Source organism: Anas platyrhynchos, chromosome 1 (assembly GCF_047663525.1).
Source record: "Anas platyrhynchos isolate ZD024472 breed Pekin duck chromosome 1, IASCAAS_PekinDuck_T2T, whole genome shotgun sequence".
NCBI classification, from domain to species: Eukaryota; Metazoa; Chordata; class Aves; order Anseriformes; family Anatidae; genus Anas; species Anas platyrhynchos.
The window spans coordinates 2,965,680-2,984,318 of record NC_092587.1 but is presented as its reverse complement, the minus strand read 5'-3'; the positions used below and the strand labels follow the sequence as shown (position 1 = coordinate 2,984,318).

At 45.7% G+C, this 18,639-nt stretch overlaps 1 protein-coding gene across 5 annotated transcripts in view; it reads right to left on the bottom strand.

Moving 5' to 3' along the window:
• The window catches only part of PLXNA4 (plexin A4), a 406,242-nt gene that overhangs the window by 191,128 nt on the left and 196,475 nt on the right, over positions 1–18,639 (bottom strand). For 4 of the 5 annotated variants that reach the window (XM_072041446.1, XM_072041417.1, XM_038186736.2 and 1 more), the window contains exon 4: positions 17,373–17,504. In XM_072041446.1, coding sequence (XP_071897547.1) covers positions 17,373–17,504 — 132 coding nt within the window. Of the gene's footprint in view, positions 1–10,771; positions 10,911–17,372; positions 17,505–18,639 lie in introns of those variants that run through there. The other variant, XM_072041518.1, reaches the window with a different exon arrangement.

Here is an 18,639-nt window from a genome sequence, read left to right as displayed (position 1 = left end):
TGTTTTGCATCTTTTACTGTTCTCCTGTGATTCTTCATTATTGCTTTCATAGGCTATGATGAAACTTTCTACTGCAAAACTTGGACATCACCTTTGAGGTTTCGGTCATGTTCATGCATGTAAGAAAATAATCTACATTTTGTTTTTCTTCAATTAATAATCAAACTTGAGGTCCATCCTTCACTGTTTCTAAATCTTTAGTTCTTGAATTTAATTTCTGTATTATCTTCATCCTACATATAAGACCTTAATGCACAGAAGTACAGCTCCAGGGTACAGCAGATCATCCTATGGGTAAGGATCAGAAGAGGTCCTCTGCAACTCCATTTTTGCAAACCCTTCCCAGTACCGGATATTCTTCTGCTGAAATTCAGCACAAAAGCAGTCACTGTGTTTTAGATATACACTTCTGGGCTTCTAAGCTTCTTGGCTTGCAGGGGTGTTTTGATGTGGACACGTCCCTTATCGTATATATATAGCAGAGAGATCATTTGGGGGAGGTTGGTCCTGGTGGCCCATGCTCTGCTGAGTGAGGACAGAAACCACCGTGACGTGGTTTGCAGAAGATTGCTTAACACTGTTCGTTATTGTGAGAGGTTATTTCAGCTCACCACAGAAGCTGAGGCATGCCAGGGTTAACCATCTTACCCAACTTGTCTCAGCACATGGGTAGAGCAGCAGGGAGCGTGATTCAGAAGTGTGGACCTCCCCAAAATTGCTCCCTTTTGGGTGGTTTGGATGGTGACAACATCAGGCAGAGGCTGAAAAATGCTGCCTGCTGCCCTTTTGGCAGGCAATCCACAGCTGCTGGTCCGTCATGCTCGCTCCCCATCGACTAAAGATCTCCCTTCTAAGAGCTAAGTGCTTGGGGGACACCCCCGGTATGTTTGCAGCTTTGCCCCACCGGTTTTCTGGTTATTGGCTATTGCCCCAGCTTCCTCAAAGGAACCCAGCATTAAAGCAGCTTTCTATATTCCTTGCGTAACTTCCATCGTCCCTTGGCAGCAGCCATCCTTTCACGTCCTCTCAGTGATGTTCCTGGCATCAAGCACGGAGCCAAACCAATCCCAGCTCTATGGTGCACTTAATTAAAGCAAAATCGATCAATAATTGTGTCATGCTTTTCTGGGCACCTGCTCATTCACCTCTCACATACACTAGCAATTAATTTTTAGTTTGTCAACGCAAAGGGATTGAAAAAAAGGATATTAACTCCGGCCCAGCAGAAGGAAAGGAGAAAGTTTTGCTGGTGTTTGAGTCCCCCTGCGAGGTTGTCCCCCCAGATGCTGAGTGCCCACAACCCCCACAGGCCCCCCAAAGTGTTGAAAGTTGGAAGGGGGGGAAGGGTTTTGAGACAAAGCAGTTCCCCTCCTGCCCACTCCCATTAATATCGTGGATGAATTAATAACCCTGTTCCTGCCTGGAAAGCTCATCAGAAAGAGTGGCCCAGGGTGCTACATAAAAATAAATGCCAGACCCTGCTGCAAAGAGCCGTAACGTGGCCCCCAGTGACTTGTGAAAAATCACACGAAGACTGTGTAGAAATCTCAGCCCTCAAACTCCAGATCCATGGGCTAGGGCATTTCTCTTTAGTTCATCCCCGTCAACTTTAAAAGAAAAAGAAAGGCAGAACAGAATCATCGTTTTCCCCTGGCATTTATTGAAATGTCATTTGAATGAGACCAAACAATGCTTTATGTCCCTTTGGGTAACTCATATGGACAAAAGTCCCTAAGAACAGGGAAATTGCAACTCTGATCTAGTTAATGGGTATTAGAAGCACAAAACGCTTTCAAATGCACACAATTATTTTCATCTGCTAATTAAGTGAGGGGGTGGAAGCTTCTTTCTAGCAAATATGGTAATATATATTGATCAGAAAAAAAAAAAAAAAGAAAAAAAAGAAAAAAAATGATGTTTCTCTACCAAACCCGGAGCACGATGCAAGGTTAAGGGACTTTAATTAATGAAAAAGCTTTTTTATGAAACGGTGCCACCACTCAAGCAGAGTGTGGACTCTGACCTCCAGTTAAGTGGAGACACCTTTTAAATACGACACCGCTCTTACGAGCATCTTTCCAGGCCAGATAAATATTGAGCAGCCGGGCTGACAGCCCAGGCTGTCCTATTCTGCCCTGCATGGGTGGTGGGTATCCACTGCTGAGGTGAACACCCCAAAAATCACAGTCCAAGGTATGGCTGGCTTTATACCACCGATCTTTGAAGGCATCACCCAGCAATCCAAGCATCCAGGTTGGACAAGGTGGGTGAGGATCCAGGAGGGATCAACAAGCTGTGCCCACAGGGCACGTCTCAGACAGCCCATAGCATCGCTTCTCACCATTACACCCAGAGCAGGAGGCCACGTGTACACGCACAAGGAGGCACAGCAGGGGCAGATCTATAGATATAAAGGACCTCCAGACCCAGTGTGCACATTTCAGAAGGGTTACCACAAGCTGTACCCAGTCTAAAAGCCCCCTGGACTGGCCACGTATTAGCACTCTCTATAGTCTTGGATCCGATCTACTGGTTTGATCTGTTCGAGAGGAGCTGGGGTCACGCAGGCTGAGTTATTCTGAAATGAGGATAAAAGCTGGCAAGTAGAGATAACTGGGAGATGTGTTGCAGAGATTCGCTCCTGATCTGAGTACATTTAAAGCAGCAGTGTGGATGCATCCACAAGCCCTGTGCTGTTTACTACCAAAAACAATTCTTTTGCATTTATTTTTAAGTCCAGACTCCCACAGCTATCAGACGCCCAAGCTGCCACTGAAATTAAAGGCTTCTTTCTCTTTTAGTACACCTGGATTTAGTTTCTTACTCCTCCAAGCACAAACAGAAATACAAATTAGCTCTTTCTATTATTTACTTTGATACCTGCCCTGCTTGTCTTGTTAACAGAAATATAATGAATTTCAACCGCAGCCAGGAACAAGTGCTTTAATTGTTCAGTGCTACACTGTTTGCAGGATTATTTTTCTTTAGGAGGCACAGTCAACTTAGACTGAGTCCCACATGGATGGTAAACTTGCAGAAGCTAACCTGCAGCGTTGTTTTTGCTACCTGAAAGGTAATATATTTACTTTCACCCCACTGGGATTCTTCTACAACTCAGACCTGTACAGGACAGATGCCAAATTGCCCAGGATGGCAGAATTATCATACCACAGGGGTGGAGAGGAGTCTTTGCTGCAGGATTTAACTGATTAGCTTGAGGACAGCAAGGCAAGTACTTCTGTGTCTTCTACGAGCAATAGATGGACACAGCCCTACCTAAAATCGAACCTGGAGCTTCTTTACCTAGCAGGACAGACCAGAGCTGCTCGAGTCAGCTCCTGGTGCAGCGTCAAGATTGTTCTGCCATAATCTCCAGTGGGAAGAGGAACAACACTCGTCCTGCAAAATTCTGGTGGTTTTGTATTTATTGTGACGTTTCTGCTGCATTTCATTTGCCACTGGTGGTACTGAGCACCCAAGTTCCTCGGCAGAGTCATGGAGACCCAGCTGGAAAAGGATTGCTCGGGGCTGGAAGTGATTGCACCCAGTATGGGGCTCACAGTGCTGAGCTGAGCGGGTGCACCCAGAAATAAAAACTCAGTAAGGCAGGGAAAAGTAGACAATATTCAACAGTCCTCCGAAGGGAAAACTTCCTTCTAATCACAGGTTTTTATCTTGCTCCAGATACTGTGCGATGAATTTGGTAGAAGCCAGCAAGGCCCAATGGAAATCCAGAGAAAAGCAACATTATCCGGTGAAACATCAGACAAATATCGACTTCTCCGAGAAAGGCTTACTCAGACGCCCTCGGAGAGTCAATATTTGGTGGGGAGCATTAAAATTTCACAGGGCCTTGGCCAAGGTGACTTTCTGCAAGTCGGGCTGAGCTCTCGGGCAGCAGATCTGCCACCCCTGGGCAGAGGCAGCCCAGCTTTCAGCAACCCCTGGTTACTGACAGCAAAGCAGCATCCATCTGCCTTTTGCTCTGCTAGGGATGAAAATATTCTGTTTGTGGGGAAGAACTGTCTCCTTTCTGCCTAAGAAACAAGCCCAAGATCCCAATTCACCCATTGCAAAGGAGGAAAGGGAAAGGCAAGCCTAGAGACCACGCTGATGGGTGCTTCATAAATACAGCTGACAGATCAAAGAGATTGGTAGGAGGATTTCTGGCACATTACCCCATGAACATTCCCTGTATGGCCAGGCTCACATCCAGTTGCAGTGAAAGGGATATTTCCTGCTCCATGGGAATTGCCAGTCCCCATAAGCTTTCAGGAGCTCATGACTACATTTCCTGTGCATTACAGCCCATTATGCAGATGCCTTAAAGTAAATGTAAATCACATCAAGACTAATTATAAGGAGCTTTTTGGCTGCGAGAAGCAAAGTGCTTTGAGATGGCTCCTGATGGTTCAATGGCCACACGTCTTTGCCCTCTTCCCCCCTCTCTCTTCCCCCTGCCTCCGTTCACCCACACTCTGTGATGTCCCGAGCCCTCGGAGACGAGGCCAGCAGGGCTCGCTGGGTTAATTAAATCAGCATCGTTTGCTGTCTGGAGCTCAAGTGACAAACACGCTTCTGACCTTGTCCCGTTTGAGGGAAGGGTGGTTTGTGAAGCATGACAGCAGGGCAGTCCTCCTGCAGCCTGTGCTCACACGTCTCACCCAGAGGAAGGCATTGCCACCCAGCTCCTCGTTTTCCCCCTCTTGTTCACGGGGACAGAAAACACCAGCACATTTTTTCCTCTATATTAAGGCTCCCCATTTCCTGCTTCCCTTCCTGGGCTGTAATGGGGGAATAAGATGTCAGGGGATGAGGAAGACTGAAAGGGACAGCTCCCCTCCTCCCCGCTCAGGCTGTGAACACGAGGCTAATTCTATTAGCCCAGGCTGTCCATTAGCCAAACAGCCCCTCACCAGCCCAGCCCGGAGTATTTGCAGATGCATTAGTGTAATGGTGCTGTGCTTTGCCAAACACATGCTGCCTTCCATCCCAGACAAGCCTCCCAGGCACAGAAGGTGATTTTCATATATATGTATACATATATATACATATATATATATATGATATATATCTAAGTTTATACTGGAGCATCCAAAGTTGTCAGCAACTTCAGAAGACACCCACCACACAGAGGGGTCACAGAACAAAGTTCGTTTTTTGTAACATCCTTTGAGGTCCAATACAAGTAGGAATAGACGTGTACATGAGAGTTCATCACACAACTGTTAGGCTTATGTGCTTATGATTTGCCAACTATTACAGCTACGAAAAAAAAAAAAATATATATATATATATACAAATCTGATTCCCTATTTTCTGCCTTTCGTGCTTTGAGGTTTGCAGAAATCTGGCATGTGCAGGTGGTGACTGTCTTATACTAGCACAATGGTGTTTCCTCTTTGAAGTTGGAGAGGGAGGGATGTAACTCAGTGGTGGGTAATATCTATGTGACACGGCTTTTCTCTTGCCCTGTGATCTGGCATGGACAGTACAGCAGATCCACAAACGTGCTGGATCCACCAGTAGGTCCAGCTTTTGTGTATGATGTCCTATAAGTTTTCTGCAGTGCACATCCCTAGGAGAGGCTACAGCCAGAAGCTGTAATCACAAGAGTTTGTGCATCATCTTCCCAGTCACCCACAGCACCCCACCACAGACCTGTGGTACGACAAAGGAAAGATGTAATGGGATTTCTGCCACTAGGGCAACTCAACCACCCCCCCATCTGCACCAAAAAAAAAAAAAAAAAAAAAAAGGGAAGTCAGGAAAAGCCTGTGGCCTCTTAAGAAATCTAAGAAAACACTAAGGAGACAACAAAATTCTACGTCAGGTCTGAGTTTCACTTGACCACTGTCACAGCCAACAGGAGAAAGAGCAGCACCCCAGCCTAAGAGCAAATCACGGAGCCAGAACAAATATTTTTCCCCGCAAATTTGGCAGTAAATTCAAGGCCGCTTTCCAGTGGAGAAACAACAACAACAACAAAAAGTCATGTTTTTGAGAGGCAGTGACAGAAAGAAACAAATAAAAGGAAAAAAAAAATCCCATTGAAATACAACGGGTATTTCCAGGGACCTCACCGAGCTGGGAAAGAAATTTTCATCAGCACAGTAGAGCAGCTGGCTGTTTTTCTAGGATCCAAGGGAAAATGGTTATGCTAAAACCTGAAAATAGTGCCTTTATATAAGAGAAATACTATTCAAAACTACAATTATTTATCAGGTATGATTTGTCCTTCCTTCCCTTAAATAGTTGGGTGAAGAAGCAAACATAGACGTACACTAAGTCATCTGCATCCATCAAATAAGGATATTTTGGAATTCAAAAGGTCATTTTGTACCAGGACCAGCTCTCTACTGTTCCTCCAGGTAGGAGGTACAACAACCTAAATCTGCCTGAGCACATCCCCGGGGAAGACAGGGGCAAGGAGTCAGTGCGATTAGTTGGTTATATAAACTTTGTGCCACAATTAGTAGTAGCTCGATTGATTGTCAGCCTAAAAAGAAAGGCTAGGAGAGAGAAAAGGAAGGCTTGTGTGGGAGCGGGGAGAGCCTGCAATATTTGCCCTGAGCACTTTTATCTGTTTAACTATGAAAATTAATGAAAACAAATGATAGAAGGCGATAAATGGATCTGCAGCTAGCTACCCTCGCGGAGGGATGCTGATGCACTGTTTGCACATCTAATGTTTGTTTTGAGACTCCACGACCTCCGCAGGATGCTTTAGTGCATATGGTGTTGTCACTGTATTTCTTCTGCCTTCTTAATTTATTGATCCGGGGTAGGAAAGTGTCCCCGAAGCCCTGGATGGGTTTCTGAGCCTCCCTTTGCTGGGAAGGGGGTGATGCACCCCAAGGACACCAACAGAGCTCGAGCACAGAGTTGAGTGAAATCCTGGGTGCTGAACAGCAGCAGGAGCCACCATCAGGTTGCAAAGCCAGAGTCCCCCCATTGACACACTAAAAAAATAAAAAGCAAAAAAAATAAAGTCTTTCTGGTCAACGACACAGTGTCTACACCTGTACTTTTTTGGGCACCACCACTGGCTGGTTGAGAGAACATCACTGCTGATATTCCCAGCCTCTTCTAGACTTCTTAGTACACAAGGACAAACAAATAAACAAACAAAACAAAACATCATCATCATCATCATCATATTATTATTATTATTATTATTATTATTATTATTATTATTATTATTATTATTATATTTTCCAGCTGTCATCAGTTTAGAAGCACAAATGCAAGGCTGGGAAGGGATACCACAAATCCATACTGAAAAAGACCACATTCCCCCAAATAGGGCCCATACCTGCCTCCTCAGTAGGGCACAAACAACTGGATTTTGGAGCCGGGGATTGCAGAAAGTGTTTTTCTCTTCGCCAGCCCATGGTTAAGATGGACTGTGCAGATGTTGGGTGTGTTTTCCCAAAGGTGTGAGCTCAACCTTGGGAAAGTGCTGAGTAAAGGGGTAAGTAATTAGTGATGGATAGCATGCTCACCAAGTCCATTAGCTGGAAAGAAAAGCAAACCCACAGCACGCTCAGCTGGAAAGAAAAGCAAACCTACAGCATGCTTTGCATTCCTTCCCGGCATTTTCCTGCCTCCTGACAGCATCCCAATGACCCCGCGCATGTCAGGTGGCTCCCCCCAGCTCGGTGCAGCTTCACGTCTCACGGGGGACTGGCATTTCCAATCAATTAGACATGTCACCGGTGAATTTCTCTGCTAATTACTGGAGTTTATTATGTCTAAAGCCAGGTTAAATGCAGAATTCCTGAGGTCAAACGGGGTCACCCAGACAATCAGTTCCACATTTGCCGTAGCAAAAGAGCCCCCCCGTCATCAGTCACTGCCAAGTGGTTCGTAATGACCAACCTGCCAGTTAATGGCCTGAGGTGAAAGTCTTGGGGGTTGATAATGCTCTTACAGAGGGAAAAAAAGGGAAAGGGTGAAGAAAATGGCCACCTGGAAGTGGATTATAGCACAGATGCATGAACCCACAACCCTTTGTTGGTCTGTTGGGGTGCCAGGAGATGGGTTTCCTTTAGAATTATAGAATCATTGAATCATTAAGGTTGGAAGAGGTCTCCAAGATCATCTGGTCCAACCATCCCCCTATCACCGATGTCACCACTAAACCATGTCTCTGTGCACAACATCCAACCTTTCCTTGAACATCCCCAGGGATGGGGACTCCATCACCTCCCTGGGCAATCCATCCCAGTGCCTGATGGCTCAAGCAGCTCACAGAGAGCAAGAAGAGTCTTCTATCACACTAGTTTCTGATTCTGATCCAGTTGCCAAATCCCCTGAGGTTTTAAGGGTGTCAAGTGAAGCCACAATGAAAGCAAGGGTGGTCCCAGGTGAGGACCAGCAGGCCACATCCCATGAGTTGCTCAAAGCTGTGCCGTGAGCTCTGTTACCTTCTTTTTCACCCCTCCATTGGCTGGTGATGGACACGGTGGTTGGGAGATGGTTTTAAGCCAGGGAGAGCCTGAGAGGGCTGTTTATAAAAGGCAGAGCTTCCTCCAGAAGGAAAAGAAACCCATCTCCCCATCTGTTCTGGAGACCGAAGGCTTTCCAAATCTTTCCTGGCTCATTTCCACGCTGCATCCTGTGGGTGAAAGACGTCCTGTCCCTTACCAGCATTTTGCTCAGAGTCGACTGTAGCTGAGCATGAAGCAGTTCAGACCAACCACAGCACACGGGGAGGCTCAAAGTGCTCAGTGTTTGCAGTAGCAGCTGCCTGAAGAGCCCTGCCTAAATGTCAGAAACACATAATTGTTTTCAGAAACAATTACAGGGAATGCAAAAATAGCAATCAGGGAGTTACGTACATCATTTCCATTCATTCAATGGCTGGCAGATGAGTTTATTTCATGAAGAAGCCAAAAGAGGACCCCTCTAATTGATGGCACTTCAAGCTCAACCTAAAATACAACAGGTTTAAAGGCTTTGGGATGGCCAGAAGCAAAACACCTCCTACAGCCAGAGAGGTCAGAAACACTGTCAAGTTCTTCACGGTCTCTTGCGTGGATTTGGCTGTCCAAAACTCTGTCCCCCAAAAACTGCCCAGTAATGGCTTGGGTTCCTTCCCTATCCAGTCTGGATGGGGCTAACCCCTTTGGGGAGAGAAAGAGCTGAGCTCTACTGGCACAGGTCACACTGTGACATTTGGTTTCGGCGTGTACCCTGATTTATTGCATTTATTAGTACTGATGTTGGGAGATAAGGATACTTAATCCTGATGGAGGTAAGGCTGGTGCAAATGTCTGCCTGCCTCCTTTGTGCCAGTACTCTGTGAATTCAGGCAGAAAAACAGGAGTAGTGTGAATCAACCTGGAGTTAATACTCCATCAAAACATGTCCCTGCTGTGATGATGGAAGGAAACTGTGCTTTCTGGGGCAGAAACTACCAAGAAGTGAACTTCAAAAGTGCCTGGAAGGTTCCTTCCACAGAAAGCTTCCCAAATGATGCCATGGGAGCAGGGAGTGTGTATGAACATTGCCTTTCATCCTCACAATACCCAACATGCTTTACAAGCTCATGGGTACACCATAGTTCCCCATGGATCCAGGCTCTTGGAGAAGGGGTACAAGAGTAGTATTGCACACAGGAGTTCAGGACTATAGGAAAAGAAGAATCCCTTCATCAGATGAATTAAAGGAGAGGATTTGCAGGTAGACAGAAAGCCATGAGTAGTGCTGGGATTGAGGTGATACAGCAGGGCTAGGAGTTTAAAAGACCATTATCTCAAAGAGCCCCAACATTAACCTGACTCAATGTCACGTGGATAACTTGGCAGAGAAATTGTCCCGTCCACAAACGACACCCACTGAATGGGCAGGCAGCCACCTACTGATCGATCCACACAACCCTTTGCATTGATTTACTGCCCCCTCAAAACTGCTTAACCACACGAAAACCCCAGGATCGCCCTGTTTGTCATATGGACACAACCTCGTTACAGTACTGGGTGTCTTCCTGGGTTGTCAAATAATAATAATAATAATAATAATAATAATAATAATAATAATAATAGTAATAGTAATAGTAATAATAATAATACACCAAAAAATAGATTTCAGAGACTCCCATTACATCATCATCCTGTTAGGAGATACTACACGAAAATCATTTTCAGGGCAGTTGAGTACACTTGTAGCCAAACACAACTGGAAAATACAGCATGACATCAAAGTTCTTTTTATGACAGAAATGAGCATAAAAGCCAGCTCGCCTTTCAAGGGCAGGTTGTGGAATGGCTTCATTTTCCTGGTCCTACTCCACTCATCTATGATGATAATGGCTATATCATGCAGTATAAAGTGATGAGAGGGATTTAGCGGGGAAATAAAGCAAGAAAGGCCCAAGGCAAAGCAGGCAAAAGGCAGCGAAAAATTCTGGGGCACTTTTAAAAGTTCTCTCTGGGTCTGACAACAAAATGGTTATTAATCCCCATTAACAAGGAGCAGGCTTAGGAATTCGGGGGTATCACACACAAAATAAATACTAGAAAATAGTCCTAGAAAAAAAGCTTAAAAATTAAAATTAAAAGCTTAAGCCCAAGAGGCATGAAAGTGCCTGTACTGAGGATTTCCTGAGGCAGGGTCTCTGTCCTGCCCAGATCCTCCCTCCCTGGGAGCACTGGTGCCCAGGCTGGGCTGGACTGGAATACCAAAGCAGGGGCTGATTAACCGCTGGTGCTTTCAAGTGACCTGCAAATGTAAGGTCTGAGTGTGGCAGCGGAGAGGAGGAGACCTGGCTGTCACTGAGATTGGAGGAGACAGATGTTTAATGGAGTCCAGGATTACAGAGCTGCCAGGCTTCACATATAATCACCAGCTTCTTCGGTTTCCTCTTTTCTTCTCCCCTTCTTCTGGGTCTGTTACAGGGTCAGGGGCTGGGGGAGGAGGGGATGGAGATTTTCAGATTTCCAGCTAAATTCCTTGAGCTGCCCTTAATACTCTAACCTATTCCCAGCTGAAACCACAGCCTAGCAGTCTGCCAGGGCTCAGAGTGATGGGAGTGGATTTTATTTTATTTTATTTTTTGAAAATAAGAGTATTTCTCTGCTCAGCAGACTGTGTTTGGCTCACCGAGGCCACACCACGGAGGAACAACACCGCAATCGATAGTGCCCAGATGACCCCGGGCCCCAGGGGAGGCATCTGCCCTACTTCCCACCCATCGCCTACCCATGAGGATCAATAGTCCCTGCCACTTCTCACCTAGGGAATGACTCTACAGATGCTTTTTGTATTTAAGGGCATTGCTCTACCTTTCCTCCAGTCTTACTCATTCAATTTTTTTATGTTTTTTTTTTTTTTTTTTGCTTTTTGTACAAAGGAGGAGAGCCCCAGATGACAGCCACTGAATTAGAAGGATGAAGGATGAATGTTCCCACTAATAAACAGGGGAGAGAAGGAGGAGGAAGGCTTGGCTGCTGCTTAGTCTGACCAACCCATCTCATTCCTCACATCACAACCCCCAAAAAAACCCTACAATTGTGCTCACCACAGGGATACCTTGAGGCAAGGAGTCCCAAAGCTTAACCACACCAGGAACACAGCACCTCCAAAGTCCCAAAACTTAACCACCCCATCCTTTATACGAACACAGCACCTCCAAATGCCTCTATGCATCCTCCAGCTCCTGTGCTGCCTCCTTGAGCAGCCCACGGAGGGAGCAGCTTGGCATGGGGAAGTCTCTGGCATGCTGAGAGATGAACGCTGACATTAGACACTGCTGAAGCTCAAGCCAAATGCAGCTCCACAGATGGCAAAGTGAAAGCCATAATTCTGCCCCCAAATGGAAGAAACATATAAGAGAAAGTAAGTGTAGAGTTTAGGCATAAATAATGCCACCACCAAGACCAGACATAAGTCCCAAGACTGAGGGATGGTGGGAGACGCAATCTCAGATGCCCGTGCATCTCATGGGATGGAGACAGACCCTGGTGGAATATCTTATTCTGCCATAGATGGCTCATCTGGGGCATTTCCAAGATCTTGAACTGGCTCCTCACCCAATCACCCCATTTTTCTGTTATGTACATCCCTCCTGGAGCACACAACAAACCCAGCAGGAGGTGTAGCGCATCCCTCCTCTTACAGCTGTTTGCTCCTAGGATACCCAAATGAGTTAAAATCAAGCTAAACTCTGACTTTTTGCCATAATATGCATTATGCTGATAAAGAATTATTCCGAGAGAGTCGGCAGCACAGTGTACTGCAGTTTTGCCAGTGGGCCAAATTGCTTTTATCATTCTTGGCTGGCATATACCGGCTCTCACACAGTGTCTTTTCCATCCTCAGCTGAGCATCCATGCGGGTTTTTCCAACCATGCAGTCATTTCTCAGAGGGCATCTGACCTTATTTAACAGGCCCTTAATTAGGTGAAAGCTAATGCGAGGGAGAGCGGAGTTCAGCCTCCGATATTGCTGAGGGTGATGAGTGGTATTTTAAGGGCAGGGAAGAAGAGTCAGAGAACAAAAGTTGCCTCCGCCGCCAGCTGGGATTACACTCACCACTTGTTAGAGATTGACTGAACTCTAGGAACTTCTCTTCCCTATGTGTTTTGTCCAGGAATGCCCCAAAGCAGGGTATCAGGGCAATGAAATGGGCAGTTAGGAGCATCTTTCTTTTGAGGATGTAGAGAGAGCCAAACATGATGCATCTTCATAAATAGAGTTTATTTCTGCATTTTATTTGGGCCTCTTAGAAGCTCTGATGACCCTGATCTTACCTAGCACGTCAGCCTGGTCCAGGAGCAGTCAATTACTCCGAAACAGAGACCATACGGCCAATATCCTTCCCTCCTAGCTTTCAGAAGTTGAAGAGTAAAGTCTTGCAGAAGACCTGAGTATCTCCAAAGAGTGAACGTGCACAGAGCGATCACCTTCCACGCACAGCAGCCCCTTCTGCAAGACAACAGACACTGCCCCCAAAACCTTCAAGGCAACAGAGTTAATGATAGACATCTGCAACAGCAATGCCGATATTTATGACAGCTTATGGGTGTCTCTTTTAAACCCCCGGGTCAAAAAGTCAGATTTATTAGGCAATCTCAGCATGGCGTTTTCAAACACAATAATTCCTGTCTTTTCCGGTGTCTTGGACCAATGATGAAAAACATGGTCCGCATGCAACCTTATGGCTCGCAAACAAACAAATGCAAATTAAAAGGAAAAACTCTTGAGTTATTTTTAAAACTTGTGATCTTGAGCCAGTGTTTGTGAGGACAGGCTCGGGCTGACAATCCCCTGGAAACAGCCACTCCAAGCCGAGGAGTTAATGCTAATTGAAATCTTGTGCAAAGACCACATTTGAAGAAATTAAGCTATAATTAGGTAAAGTTATTAATGATTGCTTTAACTAATTGATATGATAACACAAGCAGCAGACAAGATTTTAATCAGTGGTCACGAAATCAGAAGTAAACCAAGCAGTCACCACCTCTTCCTTTGCAGCTAATTTGCACACAATAATTCTGTTGCAGATAGTGACTCAGAGGCAAAGGGAAGAAGAATAAATCTCAGGAGACAAATAGGTAAAAGCTTCCCCCGTTTTAATGAGAAACAGACAGAGAAAGGCCAAAAAGAGCCTGTCAACATGATTTGTGATACCGTTACTTAATTTTTACCAAATGCTTTTTCTGCCATGCTTTAGTTGAAGTACATATTTATTTGATATTTCATTGGCAGCGTTTAAAAGAGACCCCCACAGTACCTATCTGATTCTGCTACGCATGGCCCTCCCAGTCTCACCTTTGATATATTTTCATTTTTGGGGGCATGATAGCACAGATATGGGTTATTCTCAGATCCTAGATGCCTTTCTGCCAGTTTACAGGGAAGAAGCACAACTTTCCACTCACCTGCACAAAACCAAACTGCCTGCACAGACAGGGACAGCAAATCTCCTTCATTGAGTAAAAGACAGGGTTACTCATAAACCATTTGCAGAGTCTTCTCTAACCATTAGTTAAACCAAAAGGAGGAGACAGCTCAAAGCCTTGGAATTTTAATAAAATAAAGTTGGGGCCTCTTGCTGTTTGCCTTCTCTTTTTTTCAGCCTTTAAGTTCGTTTTCTCTAGCTCTTCCCTTTGATCCCCCAATATCAAAGGGAAGAGCGAAGTTTCTCATATCTTGGAGTTGCTTCCAGGTGCTGCATCAGCTCTGCAAAACCCAGAGCTGGGAGAGACCCAGGAGCTTGACATGCTGAAATGGAGGTACTTAGGGGTAATTTTCCAAAAACTAGTCCAGTGCCACAATATCAAATAACATCCTGCCCCTCCTGACATGCAGAGGTTGTGTGTAAATATCAACACTTCAGCATTTAGAAGGCAAGGAGAGCTGGTCATCCTGCGGTGTGGGGACAGCTGGAAGAGAAGAGAGCAAAGGAAAAGGGGTGCCAGGAGTGGAGGAGTAACAGAAAAGCCTGAAAATGAGAGGACAGGGCCAGAAAGAGGGATGGGGATTGGAGAGAGGCAGAGAGAGCAGGAGAGGGCTGAAAAAGGGATTTCAAACCCTGCAGAGAGCTCCAGGGAGCTTGTAGGTTCAGGCTTCTATCTTGGTAGGAGAAAGAGGGTCAGAGAGAGGTGAGAGGAGGAAGAGGGACCTAAGGAAATGTGCGTGTGTGATGGGGAGCAGAGGAGATGCAGAGACACTGAGGATTTCCTTCCCCTGCTCCTCCAGCATTCCCCATCTGCTCCTCATCCCCTCACATCAGCGTGTGAGGCACCGGGCTCTCTGCTGTCTGCACACCAGAAAGAAAGAAAAAGAAAGAAACAGCCCAAGCCTCCAATGTACCCATATCCCCAAGCCCCCAGGGAACACGTCGATGGAGGGACAAGTGACATTCAGAGATATAAGCAGGGAATTAAAACCCCAGAGCAGCTCCTTCCCTGCTGTCACCACATGAGAACCTCCCGGTCAGTGGGAAACCCCATCCTGCTTGTAAGTTTGGTGACAAACCTTCTCCTCTGCTTCATTTGATCTCTTTCCCTGTAAATTATGTATTTATTATATATAGCAGAGCCTTCTGCTGGTGACAAGCTGCTGCCTCCTGCTCCTGAGAGCAGGGCATGTCTCAGGTAGTGCTCGGCATTCAGGGGGCCTGCAAGGGTGGACCACAGGGCTGTGATGGACGAAAACCATCTGGGACAAGATGAAGAAACTGGTTTGTCATTGGGGTTCCCATTCCCACTGAGGGTTGACGAGTGATGAAGCCGAGCCCAGGAAAACTATTTTTGATGGAGTAGTTGAACATCCAACAGAACTGCTGGTATCTCTAGAGCATGGGCAAGGTTGAGCCCTGAAAACTGAGCTTGGAGAAACCTTGGACTATTCCTGCCTTTGGAAGGTCAGGTCAAGCTTTCACCCTCCTGTCCCTCACCTTACAGACCTTGCAGTATTTAGGGATTTCTGTGGGCATTGAAAAGTTTTGGTAACTCAGGGCATCGTCCATTTATGAAAAGGACCAGACTACATGGCTTGTACAGCAAAGCCAACACAAGGCCAGCCTCTTCCATGCCACTCTCCATCATGTCTTCAACCCCTGCACCTTCCCCGTGCCCTTTTCACTAACCTTTGGGTTTCAAAGATGGGTGGGTGGAGGTGGTCTAATAAATGACAGGGGAAACGGGACTGGATTCTCCGTGGGGTTCCACGAACAACCTCTGTGGGGTCCCAATCATCAAAATGAGCCTGCTCATGTTATAGTGGTCAGGGAAGTGCAGGTAGTTAAAATATCAGCAAGAATACATTCTTGGAAGTTTCTGGAGGAAAAACAAGTTACTTTTCTTGTCCCAAATTTCATTTCTTTAAGGAAAGGGGAGATAGGAAGTGAGTGAACAGTGGTAAGACTGGGACTGATTTCACTTTGGCACTGCAGAAGACATCCCATCCTTCCCAGCATGGAGCAGATGAGAATGAAATCCCAGCTCTGTCACCACCTCCTTGCTCCTGGGTTATCACCATCTCACAACCTCGCTAATGAAGATGAATGGGCAGAGTGGCTCCACTCCCCACGTAATATTTGAGGTACAGATGCTCACAGCTCGGAGTGAGGGCTAGAAACACGGGAGCCCTCACAGAGACAAAACATTTAAAATGAAAAATTTCAATCAGAAGAAACGACCATCATAAATAGCTTGGAAATGATCAACTCCAGACTACTCCAGCCACCTGAAGAGGATGTGAGGAAGGTCTGTAAAATCATGACAGGTGAAAAGGGGACAATCATTCACTCCTGCTTCTTACGAGGCAGGAATTAGCGGGTGGACAAACAGCCATAATAGTGGAAGAGCGGAGAGGACACCGTGGTCTGCTGGAACACTGCTGGAAAGTGACCTCCCAAACACAGACCCTTCAGGCAGTTCATGAAGGCAATAGGAAGCATTTCAAGTTGTTTTCTTGTTTGCTTTGTTTTTGTTTTTTTGGTTTTTTTTCTTCTGTCTGGTGCCATTTACATGGTGCAAGGTCAGGAGAGTAATATTTACTCAATGAATCACTGAACTTTAACCCCTGGGTGAACACACCACACTTGGACTGGGCGCTGAAGCCATGCAGTTGGGCACCCACATCACCCTACCACATTCCCTCTTGTCTCCGTTTTTTACCTAGGGATCCTAAAGATCCTCACAAGCACGCACAAATTAACCAGTTACAATAAGTCCCTGCATGTCCACAAGGCTAATTGCAAAACAATTAATTTCTTCATGCAAAACTAGTTCTCCCAACTCAAAGAGCAAGCTTCCTTAAGGTCAAGCACTCTGCTGAAACCAGCCACAATTCCATGTTGAACACCCAGACTGGCTCTTCCCCAATCTCTGGCTGGCAATATTTTCAATAATACAAACACTAATAACACAGCAGGAATGTCACAATAAAATTGGCCTGCACCCCAGCAGGCAGTGTCCCACACTCCAGATCACCGCGTCTCAGAGAAGCTCCAGCTTCTCCAAATACTCCATTTGGAGCCAAATGATTCAGCGTTGCATTTACCCACCCTATCCATGTCGGTGGCAGATGCAGCCACAGTTTGAATGGGGGTGGAGAGCAACGTGGCACGCAGCAGATGCGACAGCAGCTCCTCGTCATGTAGCCAGCAGGACGTGGACCGCATAAGGCAACACTTGGGGGTGTTTTCTCCCCCCATGGTCTGTGCCCCAGCCCCTCAATAATCTCCATCAGTGTATAAATGCAATGGTTTCTAAGCACAATCATTAGATTTTTAATACAGCACAAGGCTCTTTTGTAGGAGTTGTTTTCACTCTGAGAATTTCAGGCCAAATTCTGCCATCCGTTGCATGGCCAAGCCAAAAAATTTCCCAACAGCGTGGTCTGATGAGGTTTCTTACCTGCTTCTCAGACATGATATAGAGGTGTTCATGATCCACTGAGAAGGCCATATCCCGTAATACGGGGCCGGTGTCCACCACCTGCACGATCTCGTACTCCAGCGTGTTCTTGGTGGTGCCATCCACACGGATCTGCAGGAAAACAAAAGCAGGAAGGGAACATGAGTGTTTTTCCTCCTTCCATTTAGACTGCAGGACAATCCTTGGAGAAAAGCATTCTCGTTACATTTTTCAGACAACAACCACTGTCATCACAAAATAAACTTTCCCCCTGCCTCCTCACTTTAAGGATAAAGCAGTTTAACTGCTTTTTTTTTTTGGTCCCATCGACACAAGAGAACTGAAGAAGAACAATCCAGAGCCTGCTCATTTTTCTCTGGCACTATCAGTGTATTACTGTTGTTGACTGAACAAATCTACCCGGCTGAAAATGGTGGCACAGAGGGCAGAATTTGTGATGATGATGTGCAAAAGAGAAATAAAAAAACACACGAGAGCCTACCAAACTGACTCACTCAAATGCTAGTCAGATGCTATTATGGTTCTTATTGCTAATATCCCATGGGGCAATATATTACTGCAGAACGCACAACACAACACAGGCTATTTCTCTTCTTGATGATCTGTATCTGATATTGAAATCTGTCCTGCACAAATACAGGACCGTACGATTCCAGCCACATCTCATAACAAGGTGTCACGGAGGAGCATCAATAACTGGGATGATGAGAACGGACCTGATACACAGCCCTGGTCTACTCCTGATAGGGAACCAGTGCTATGGAAGAAAGTGCTCAAAACTGTAGGTTTTTGTCTTTGCTGGTCTCAAGCCAATTCCTAAAGATTGGGCTGAAAACCAGCTGGAGAAGGTTTCTAATCCTTTCCATTAGTACGATCACAATTCAGGATAATCTCGCTATCCATAGGACTGTTGGGTCCCTCTGGATATTCAGGAGAACCCATGAGCATGTGTTTCAGAGTTGCATCCACATTACTTCTCTCCCTTGCTATCTTCACCGTGTTCCCTTGCAGTTTCAGAAAATCTTCAGTCCCACAGCAACCCAAACATTACAGTGCCCTTCTCTAGAAAAAACAGAGTTTTAGCTGATCTGCTTTGTGCTCCACATCACGACCTCCATCCCTTCCTGAGTAAAGCAAGAAGATCACAGTCCCTGGCTTCCCTGATTTGTAGTTGTGTAGTTTGATAGTTGAGGGAAAAAAAAAAAAAAAAAAAGAGAGAGGAAAAAAAAAAACACCCAAAAGGAAA